Raw genomic sequence first — 11,979 nt, forward strand, 5'->3', positions numbered from 1 at the left:
TATTTTCAGTGCCGGAGCTGCAAAAGTGGAGCTTAAAAGAGCTCAAGTGGAGCCCGTCTCCGGACTCAGAGCCTACTTGATTATTTATTAAAACGAAAGTTAAACAGCGAAAGGAAGCAATTTTCCATATAAAAGAAGCGCAGCTCGCTGCTGAGGAAGCCGGCATTCGCTGGGCCATGTGTCTATGCAAGTTTTGTTTTCAGAGGGGGCCCCTCGTCCAGAGCGTAATTGCCATGTTTAAAGTGTGATTAATTTGTAATCATCAAAAAGGCAAAAACGGCCATGTAGAGAACAGCTCTGCCGCTCCGTGGAAGCTCGGCAAATGTTTGCATTTTAAGTTGCCCGGCAGAAAAGCAGAAAGGCAGAAACGAAACGAAGTCAGAGTATAAGCTAAACCAAAAGACAGGAATCGCCGCTGCCTCAGGATGAAAATGGGCGGCTGGCGGAGAGGGGCGTGGCAAGAAGAAGTGCGGGACAACAGCGTGTTCTCTAAGTAATTGAGTTTGCTCGCCGAGGCGTTGAAAGTGGTCGAGAATCGGGGGAATCGGGGAAATCGGGCAAGTGGCGGCTGTTGAGATAATGAGCCAGCAAAGATATATGCATAAAGTTGAAGCCCACACTTCCATGCTACGGAATCGCAATTGGCCAACACAAAAGTTAGGAATATTATTATCTCTAAAGTATATATCAAATGATTTAAAAGGACAGAAAAGGATAGAAAGGACATATTTTATATATTAATTGACAAGATTACGCTGTTATTTGGGCATATGATGAGTGTATTTCTGTTATTTTCTTTTAAAGAAAAGATAACTAGCAATCAATCCATCTAATGACTTTTATTTACGGCTTTCTGAGAAGCGACTCAGAATGTTTCTTTATCAATCGTTTATCGATCAGCAGCCATGATCGCCAATTTAATTAGCTGACAACTTTATTAGCACCTAAGAGAAAGCAATGCGGATGGTTTTGGCCAAGACAGCGCAGCAAACACGATTCTCAGCTGGCCACGACTAATTACAGACACCGGCTTGAGTTCGAGTGCATCCAGCAGATACAGATACGCGTACGAGCCATAAAAGCCAATCGCGAACGCATTGCCATTAATTAAGCCAAAGTATAAATCTCGCATTGCTCCGCAGCCGAAAACCAAACAAAGCAGGAAGCTGCCAAAGTCATCTACTCGGACCGCCTGCCGCGCATGCGCAGCTCAGAATGGCCATCATCAGTGTTCGCTTTCAGTGCAAAAAGTAGCTAGGGTAAAAGAAAGGAACTTTTAATTAACTTGTAAACTTTACCGTTTGCCATGAATGTTTCTAATAAAATACGTTTATTTATTAAATCCGCTTCCGTCCGCTTTTTCCAGAAGAATAAATGGACAAAATCTTATGCAAGAAACATTTAGCAACAACATTTTATTGGCTCCATTTAGTTGTCTGAGTGCTGATTCATTTGTTAAATATCTAATACAAGTTTTACTTAACTATCTACTATAACTTACCTTAATATGCTTCCCCAAGCGTGCTTAATAGATGTGCTTTCTGTTCGATTGGCTGCATCACTAAACGGCTACCGGCTTTTGACCTTTCGAAAATAGCCAGATAAATTTTCCACAGCACTGATAGCCATGGAGCGAACATAATGGGGAGGGGCCGGCCGGGAAAAGGAGGCAAAACTGCAGACCCGTCCAGCCCGACATTCCAAATAATTACAAGCTATAAAAATTTATGAGTGCCAGGGATTTTCTTTTGCCACCACAAAACGCGAATGCGTGTGTGCGCCTGGGGCACTGGCCAAAAGAAGTATCTACGTATCTTTCAGATACAACGCGCTCACCCATAAAATAGTCGTCGCAACTGCAGCCTACTTCCAGTTCCTCCTGCTACCGGTTCCTTTGCCGGTTTTGGCCAGCCTTTTGTTCTGGTTTTGTGCATTGATTGAAAATTAAGTTGTGCCAATTGGGTTGCGCACTCCTATATATCAATCTATAGGCCGATTCATCATTCAATCAAACCGTCACGAAATGTGTTAAAATTCAATTAGAAATGCTACAAAAGGAGTTTGTTCTTTAAACTGTATTTTAATGTATTTACTGTTTTTTAACTGTATTTTACTTATTCTCATATTACGACTACCATGGGGATTTAGTTTAAGAAGACAATTTAAAAGATTTTTCTGCAGTAACCGCCATTTTCTTGTTTCTTGCTTAGACCGTAAATAAGAAATAACAAAGGTCAAGAAACATATTTAATTTAATATGTAAGTCTTCATTTAAATTATATTTTACACACACCCAATACATTACCTTCTTTCTTTTAAGTTTGACTTGCATGTTACCACACACTTGACCTTCTTTCATAGTTTATTGAATCCAGCATCCCAGGTGACCGACGGTCAGAGCCAGACATTCAATTTGAATCGTTGTCATATGAAGTCAACGCTATAACTTCTAGCTACCAAAAACCCAGTTTGCATCCTGAACCTGGAGCTCAAGTGATGGCTACATCATGCTCTTCCACTTGATTTACGTCTAACTGTAATCGAATAATATATCAGGCAAAAGGCTAGTGCCCAAGTTGCCAGGTAGCTCCAACTATCTCGGCCACAAAAACCAATTCAGGCTGCGGATACCCCTGCACGCGTCCCTTTCATCCGTGTGCACTCAGAAAATAAAGGATACAATTGCCATACAGTATATTCAAAAGTTTCCAATTTCGAATTCATAAAATATCTTAAATTTATGGTTTTGCATTCAGATATTCTAAACTCTTTCAAGGGAAATTTACTGTATATGAGACTTTTTTAATTGTTCGCGGATTCTTTCCCCTTAATTCTGTTTGTTAATATACAATAAAAATTCACCTAGAATTTACATATGTACAATATATAATTAATTTTTTCATGTGTGCCGATTTTAGTGCCAGCTCTAGGCCAAGTTATCCCCTCAGCTAAGTCCTCTCTCGGGCGAACTTAACGGCACGACAACCTTAGTCAAAAGCTCAGGCATAAAATCAATTACATTGACAAATGAGCAGCTGACAAGCTGGGGGATGGAATGTGGGGAATGGGGGATGGCGAAGGGGGCATGGACACTGGGAAATGGGCAATGGGGTGGTGGAGCCTGCGGAGGGAGCATGTGTCAAAGCGTTCCAAAAGCGCCATTTGCCCTGAGGCCAATAGATGCTACGCGGTTTTGCCAGGTAAACGGGCACAGTGGGTTGCCTTGCACTGTAACATCAAATAAAGTATATTTCATCTATAAATACTATGTGAATATTAATATATTTTAATTAAAAGCCCTATTTCTGTAAGAGCTTTGCTCTTATATTTTAAAAACAGCCAAACTATGAGTATTAATATCTGTGTCAATTCAAAAATATTTATGTAAATATATTAATTAAAAAAAGATAGGTAAGATAGGTCAGATAGATTAAATATTCTGTTTCAAAACGGCATTTCATATACATATGTATGTATGTACGTTTTTGAAGCTTAAACACTATCTATCTGCCTTCTATGCAAGGTGGTAAACATACATTGTATAACAAACCAATAAATTACTAAACATGAATGTCTGTACATGTGCGTATCACGCATTAATAAATTATAAAAAATGAATTCACTCCATCTTTAGGTATAGGTTTTACAAATACCATTAATATTGATAATTAAAAACCCACAGCCTTGATGGTGTCTGTCCGCCAACAACTTTGGCCAATAGTTCCACTGTATGGAAGTGGCGATGCAATCTCCATGCCAAACAAGTAGTCTGCAGTTTCGGGAAACGCGGTGTACTCACTCACATTCGCCAGAATCGGTTTCACCACGAAGAATACGTCTCCCTATCGCCATAGCCATATGGAGTCCAACCAAGACAACCCCACCCAATCTCGACCCATGAATTATGTGACTTATTAAAACGTCATTCGAGCTGACAAGTTGCCTTTGCCACTGTCGTTTGTCCACTCGGCCTCAGATTACCCGGTTCCCCGTCCCTCCCCTCCCCTCCCCTCACCTCACCGACTCCTTGGATGAGCAGGAAATTTCTAATTGTTATATACTGTCCATCCGTCTTGGGCCACGTCGATGGTCGTGCGTGTCCCGTGAGGTGGGCCATTGTTTATGCTCCTTGGTAGCCCGGTAATCAATGAGCTGCCAGCCTCACCGCCTTCATCAATTTGCATTTATAATTTTCAGACTGATTGACTTTTGGGGCTTCGCCTGCGCTGCTGTTTGCACAAAATGGATAACCCTGTGATGACAGAGGACAGGTTGTAATCGAAGGGCCTTGCTGTGTTTGTAGAAGGTGACACGATGGGCAAAAAAAGAAGTGTTGAAAAATAAAAAATACTAATAAAAAAAAAATAATAAAATACCATACCATACAAATCTACTAAGAATAAATTGAACTAACTTAAAGCGGCTGAAAGGGTATTACTAATACTGTGCATACTTACACTTTTTTCTTTATTTTCCTTAAAAAAATTTTAAAGTAGACCAAAACCAAGAGAACTACCAACTTTAACTTGAACTTCCAAACACTGAATTGGTGTAGTGTGACCAAATTGAATTTCCAAACACTGAATTGTTGTAATGAGACCATATTTCCCCACAATTTATTAGGTGTCATTACTCCAAGTCGTTCTCCTGTCAATTTGCCAGCTTTACGTTCCATTTGTACTTTTCTGTGTGATTTGACTTGTCGACTTCGCTTTTTAAAAATACAACTTAAAATGGATATGAGCAATAATTCTCTAGTGAAGGATGAAATGGTAAGAGGCCATTGCCATTGTGATGGAAACTCGCCTAGAAAACTCTTTTCGCATTTCAGCCTGGCAGTAGTTCGGTTTCTGCAAGTCATGCAGAACGGAACAAGCAAATGGTAATGGAACTACAATTATCGATTCAAAAGACTCAAACAGAGTTAGTGGCAATGAAACACAAATTTATCAAGTACAGGATCTTAAGGAATGAATTTAACTTCGAACTTGGCAAACTCGCCAGTCTTAACCAGAAAACCCGTATGATCCACCAGAGTTTGGCCAAACTCGACGCTTCACGGGTTCTGTATGAAAATGAGTTAGCCAAATCTATCGATCAGTTGGACACCCAGCGTGTTCTTGTTTCTCAATGGAAATCATTCTTTAATATAAACAGCTGTGAACTAGAAAATATTCCAGTGGAATTATCCACTAAACTACGCGAATACAACCAGGTCATAAAGTACACAGAGTGGCGCGTTACTAACCTAAAGGAAGAATTGAAGAAGATGAACAGCCAAACATCAATCATGCTCATTTTCTTAATAAAATCTGACCAGACGGCTCACCAGCTAGAAGAAAATTTAAAACTTCTTTCGGGCCAACTGGGCTATTAATTTTGAAGGCCAGATAATTTGCTATCCAAGTTTAAAGGTAATTGTTTCATATAATTCATTATAACTACAATTTATTACAAATTTCCAATAATAATTTTCAGACCATTCAGTTCGACTCCAATTCAGAAGGATGTTGTGTGATATAGTGAATATGTATCCATACCAAGACCCACATTTTCCTATTAATCACAGCTCTTAGGCGGATAACTTGTTTTGCATAGCTGAATAAAAACCATGGATAACCAATTTAGCATAACACTTTTTTTTTTATAATTTTTCTACACGTGTTTCAATTTCGCTACCTAACTCAGTTGATGCGACAAATGTTACACATCATAAAACAAAGGCCACCTCCTTTGCACGCCTGGTTTTATGCTCATTCATTCTGCGGTGGTATTATGTTTCGGCTTATATCGTGCACGGGATTCTGCCGAATGCATTAATTAAATTTAATTAAAATGTGTCAACTGAGCTTGTCATAACAAATTCGCCTCACATTTGAATTACAACCCACGACCTTCCTCCCTTTAAGCTCCACATCCGAGTGAAAGCAGGAGCGTTGTCAACAGCAACAAAATGGCTCATTAAAAACTTTTATGCTGATGAGATGGCGAGGGCTGTAAAAACTTGGCTAAGAAGTGTGGCCAGGATGAGTACGTATGTCCATACCTGTGTGTGTGTGTGTGTGCTCTTAGTTAATTAGCGGCGTAATAATGCACACACACACACTCCGTTTCTCCAGGTAATTGAAGCTCACCTGCCCAAGTGGCACGCACATCCCATTTGCAATATTTTCATCAACTGTTGCTCATTCGTTTCGCCCTCATAGGCGTTAAGTCGTGTGTGGAAGTATAAAAGACCTACTTTCTTCTTTATGTGGTTATAATGTTCTGCGGAAAAGTAAGAAGTTAAAACACTGAGGGAAACGTGAGTGTTTCAGGAGTTATGAGAACTATGTAGCTTAGTTGCATGTAGAGGTTCTCCTTTCAGTTTCAGACTTTGCGATTTATAGGTTTTCAAATAGGCTAATCGCATTTGCCTTCGAATTAGACTGAACAGAAAACCATTGGAGATTGAAATGAAGCTAACTTCAACGTGACTTTCCACATGCCTTGCACAGACTGTTGCACACTTGCTGCCATAACCTATTTACCCCGTAACTCCCATTGCCGCAGGATGCCCCGCAGGATGACATCCTTCGGATAAACCGTGCAACGGCACAAAAACACCCGTGGGTGTCGTTAATTGAAATTATTATACTTGTCTGTGGTATCATAAATGCGACTCGTTAAATTTGTATGTATGACACTCTATAGTCGGGGGCGTGCATAATGCGTGAGTGGATGTGTAAGGATATGCGAGGATGTGCGGAATATACATACATATATCCGAGATATATGCAGCCTCATATCCTGCTCATTTCGCTCGTCCCCAATGTGCGGGGGGTGGGGGTTCTATGGAGTGTCTCTTATTTGCATGGCGTCGTCATCGCTTCAGCGACAAAATGGAAATTTGTTGCCGCATTGCTCATGGCGTTGCCACGCCCCCCCCCGTCGCACTCATCCTCCCCAGGCGCCCACTTCAAGGCCCCCCTTTTGGGCCAACCATGTGTGCGGCCGTTGTTGCTGTTTTAATGTGTCAAGTGTTTTATTTGCGCTTGTTACCTACTTTGATTTTATTTGCCCGCTCGCCAGGGAAACTGCACTGCGAGAAAGAATCCTTAAAATGCGTAAAAGTCGCCTGCGAAAACTCTCCAGGTGCGCTTCGTCACTACGCGGAGTGCTTTGGTGATATCCATTAGAAAATAGTTTTCACTCATAAAAATGTGATTTTGAACGTTATAAAATCCAGAAGTGTGTTAAACTTTGATGCTTAAATTTCCATCTTTCAACCGATTTTAAGGTAGAATTGATTCCTAAGTGGAGCTCCCTCGTATCAGGAGTGGGGATTGGAGGATGGGTGGTGGTGGTGGTGGTGGTGCTAGGGCATTCCTTTCGTGTATACCTCACTTGCTTTTATGTTTAATTCATGCGCAAATTGTCGCGGAAATCTGACGTCAAGTGTATTAAACGCCATGCTCTGCTTTTGATTTATGGACCCAGTTGGTGCCACTGCCACTGCCATTTTGGGGCACTGGGGGAAACCGGGATGAGAATGTGCAAGGGGGATGGGGATGAAGGGTGCTGGCCGTCAATTCCAATAGCGAAATGAAATTGTTGCTAATTTATGAGCGAGTAAGCCATGGACTGTTCCAGACCTTGTCGCGGTCCAAAAATTCTTTGGATGCTTAATGAGCTGCGACAGTTGCGACAGTTTAAAAGTCCGCTTTAAATTTGCACTGGCAAAGGGATTAACCGAATGGCAAGCAATAAATTGTCGATCAATGGGCGCATAATTACATGGCCTTGAAACTTGGGCCTAGGCTCCAGAAACTGGTTAAGTGTATGAAAGAATAAAAGAAAAACTTCGGGTGCCTTGCTACTCAGAAAATAATAAATGGGTAAATCTTGCCATGCAGAGAGTTTACAAGAGATTTTATCTGTGAATATGAAAACAGATTAGTTTAACATTGCAGTTTTAATTCTCACATGCAGTATTTAATCAATTGACTTCCTGAATAAATCGGATTAATCGTATTTAAACTCATAAATTATAATTATAAATGCCACATAAGATATTATCTACGTACTTGCCGCCTTGAACTTCCACGTCTAATTTCGTATGTGTTTTTTCCATAGCAACGCTTTCAATTGAATCCAATCTTGTGACCATTACGGCAGCCATTCATCAACTCCTTGTGGTCAATCAGCTGAGGAAGGATACTTAAGGTGCCCATTTAAAATCAATTAACGCGACAATTTGGGCGAACACTCCCCGAACACGACAAACGTTAATTATGCAACCGGCCAACAAACAAGGAAGCCGCTGAAGAATCTCGTAGATTGAAATCTGGTGTGCAACCGATGGAGGAAAGTGTGGCTATTGCCTAGGGCTCCAATGCTAATGGAACTGTAATTATGTGCCAATTATAAATGTATCAATCAAGTGCGAAAGAATCTTCTGGAGCACCAACTTCAAACGAACTTTTGCATTTAAGTTTAAACAAGACAGCATATGTTTTTAAAGTTTTTGGTTTACTTCCAACCAAAAGATTGACACAAATTAGGGAGAGCTACTCACATTCCAGGAGTACACCTAGGCTTTCGAGGGTTTTATCTGCTGGAAATCAATCAACATCTGGCGAATTAATTGACGATCCTGCCACTTTGTCTTCCTTGTCTGCATATCAAGTTGCTGTCGCTGCAAGTCGACGCTTTCGAATGCCATGGCTGGCTGCCAAGATGCTGGCTCCCAGATAACTAGTTGGAGTGGGGTCCTCTCCTCCAGCGTCATCTGGGATCTGGGGCCATTGCAGCCCAGCCAGGTGGGCTCGAGATCGATGCGAAGTCAGGAAGCCAAAGCGCAAACCAGCAGCGGAAATCACTTGGGAATTGGGAGGAAGAGGAGCTGAGATGCCAACTTTGCCATTTTGCAGCTATAGCTCAGCGTCTATTGCTGTATAAAAATGCAATTTAAAACTTTGTTTCTATACAGCCTTGATATTAGATATTTATTCACAAGTTCGCAGTACAACCATAGCTTTTGGAAAGCAATAGAACTACTTATGGTTACAATAGCATGTTACAAACCCATGTTATTTAGCTAAATGCAATAGTTTTAGCCATATTCAAGGGTTCACAGCACTGCTGGGAAGACTGATCATTATGCAAGACCCGCCGAGAAAAGCTTCTTGTGGTGCTGTTACCTGGTGTTGTCTTCTCTCACTGATTACGTAATCGCAGGCTGAGTCGACTGCAGACTGGTGCAGACCGTTTTAATTGCCGCAAATTAAACTATCATTAAAATATGTAGAAAACCTGGTGGAAAGTCCCCCCCATCCATTGCACTTTTCCTTTAGCCATGTCACAGCAATATCAATTTCGCATTGCATATGACATCACTGCCCAGTGAGCCGCAACAAAGTATGAAAAAAATCGAAAATGTATATAGGAAAAAGGCTAAATTGCAAATTGATTAAAAGCCATTAACATGTTCTTTATCACTCAACACATATGGCCGAGTGAAGTTGCCCGGGAAGAGTTCTCCCCTTTGGAGCGGCTCCATGTGGGATTGGGTGTGGGCCCAACTTGTTCAAGACTCCACTGCGGTCCAGTTGAAGCCATAGACAGCAATCGCCCATCGGGTGTACTCTTTATCATTGGGAGGAGTCGTCCAGTTGGGTGCTCAAATTTTACGAGCGTGCGTTGATGGGTAGCTTGAATGGGCAGGATATTGACATTCCGCAGACGAACGTAAATATGTACATGATGATCGGAGCAAGTAGCGTTGCGTATGATTCAACTTAAATAAACTCGTAATAAATCTTAAAATGTATGAATTTCTTAACCAAAAACTAGTTATTATGTGCTATTTAGAACATAAACAAATTCAGCTGAATATATCCCTTGCCAAACTCGACTGATTTTCAGTTCCTTTGCCATTTCGTGTTTAATTATTTCTTCTGATTTCGTTGTACTTTCTATACTTCTGACAGTCCTTCTGCTGTTTACCTAACCCAGTTCTATCTGCCACTGATAACAATCGACGTCGGAAAAACTTTACCAAATCGAAACCCAACTTGACCACAGAATTTCCACCCAAAAGTCCACAACCTTGCTCGTATTATGCGATTCATCAATTTTATTGTTTCCTCTCGCTTTGTTTTTGTGCGTTTTTTGCCATAAAAACTATTGCAATTCCATTTCGAACCACTTCCATTTCGGACCGCAACTAATTTCGACTTTATTATTTGAATTCGATTCGGGCGATGGCCAAGCGGAGTTCGAGGCAATAAATCACTCATACGACAAGTGGGCCAGCGAGAAACTGATTGGAGTTTTTGGGGATTGCTTTTGGATTTGGGGGGCAAAGCAAAAGGGAAATGTCGCCAAGTGTTGAGCAAATTTTCATGGTTCGACGACTGTGCGAGGGTCTTGACTTTCTCCTGTCTTGGCCGCTTTCCTTTACTGTTGGCCAATTTCCCGCTTATTTACGCAGTTGACATGTGCAACACGTGCGCTGACAAATCATCGAAGAATGGTTGTACTAGGGGTTCAATAACGCCTTAACCCCTTTTCCTTCTGTGAGACAATTTGCCACCTGAGCGAAAGCCGGGCTGAAATAATTTATTGACACATTTTGCCTGCCACACACTTGGATACTTGGCTACTTGGCCACTTGGCTTTGATTTCACCCCTCTGCCAATTTCACGCCCAGGCGAGCAGAAGCACCCTGTATGCTGGGGTTCAGACACCCCTGTGCAAAAAAAATGCTAAAGATAGAAAAGCTTTTATTGATTGTGTTGTTAATGGGCGTACCTCAATTGAAAACCATTTAATGAAGTTTCCTGAAGTAATTGTATATCCATTTATTGCTTATAATCTTACCAGTTTTATAATTTCAGTGATTACCTCACTTTCTCGTTGCGTTTTTGTTTCAGTGTGAAATAGAGTGGCTTCACTATCTCGAAGGCAATGTCCTCTTTTCCGATTTCGTTCCTGTTTTGCTTTATCGCTGCCTTAACACTTCGCTGCTTTTGTCGCTTGTATTACACTCACTTAGGGCCAATTATGGCTAATGTCTCAATTAAGCGGCAGTTATGAAAATTATTGACTCGCGCACAGAGCTCGCCCGGCTTACGGACTTAACCTTTTTTCCATCTTTCATCTCGCGTTGCACCTAGTTCATTGCTGTGGCAATTGCGGCTAATGGGTTAAGTGCAAGTCTCTGCCGCAGCTTTGCCTCAGCCACAAATGATTAGATAATGTTGCCCCCCGGTGCACTGACGGTCACTGTCCTTCTGCCGAGTGGAGTTCAGGTTGAATGCCCCAATCTGAGGTGGCACTTTAAAAATAAGTAGGGATCCAAGCTGCGCCTTTGCATGGACTTGGGCGATGGGTTGGGCTGCTTTAATGGAAATTTAATGGCGTCTCTCAGAATTTGCATAGGTTGCTTAACCAACTCCGTAGTTGAGTGCAAAAAATATTTAAGAAAAATGATTCCAGTATGAAATCAACTAACAATCGCTGTTGCCACAATAATGTTGTTTTTCTCGGACATTAATCACTTAAATAAACAGCAGCCAATGTGTGGGAAATTTATGTGGGAAACCATTTCAAAATATAGCCTATAGTTGTTTAGTTTTCACCGCAACATAGTTTTGGTAGCAAACTTATAAAAATATAAGCAACTTTAATATATCGCGTATAACTTTTGTTCTATATATTTCAAATATTACCTGCTATTTCTGTGAAAGCAATTTATATCGATGTCATGATGATATGCTACTTTTATGATAAAATTTCTTTGAACATCTTCTGATCTTTTTACCGAATTTATCACATTCATTCCGCTATCTGGCCCCTCCGCTTTTCAATTCGATTCAATCTATGCCACTTTCCTTAATTTTCCCCCACCTTCAATCTTTGCAAGCGAACAGCTTTATTTAACTGGCACTCAATTCATGTTAACTCATTGTACAGATGTTCCGCCGGTAGAACTCA

General features: G+C 41.0%; 1 protein-coding gene across 1 annotated transcript; it reads left to right on the forward strand.

Moving 5' to 3' along the window:
* Positions 1-4,630: 4,630 nt before the first annotated feature.
* Positions 4,631-5,620, forward strand: LOC120448781. Its single transcript, XM_039630970.1, has 3 exons — positions 4,631-4,772; positions 4,832-5,414; positions 5,479-5,620. Exons 1-2 carry the CDS (start codon positions 4,734-4,736, stop codon positions 5,375-5,377), a joined length of 585 nt encoding a protein of 194 aa, XP_039486904.1. The 5' UTR covers positions 4,631-4,733; the 3' UTR covers positions 5,378-5,414; positions 5,479-5,620.
* The last annotated feature ends 6,359 nt before the right edge of the window (positions 5,621-11,979 follow it).

This window comes from Drosophila santomea, chromosome 3L (assembly GCF_016746245.2).
Source record: "Drosophila santomea strain STO CAGO 1482 chromosome 3L, Prin_Dsan_1.1, whole genome shotgun sequence".
NCBI classification, from domain to species: domain Eukaryota; kingdom Metazoa; phylum Arthropoda; class Insecta; order Diptera; family Drosophilidae; genus Drosophila; species Drosophila santomea.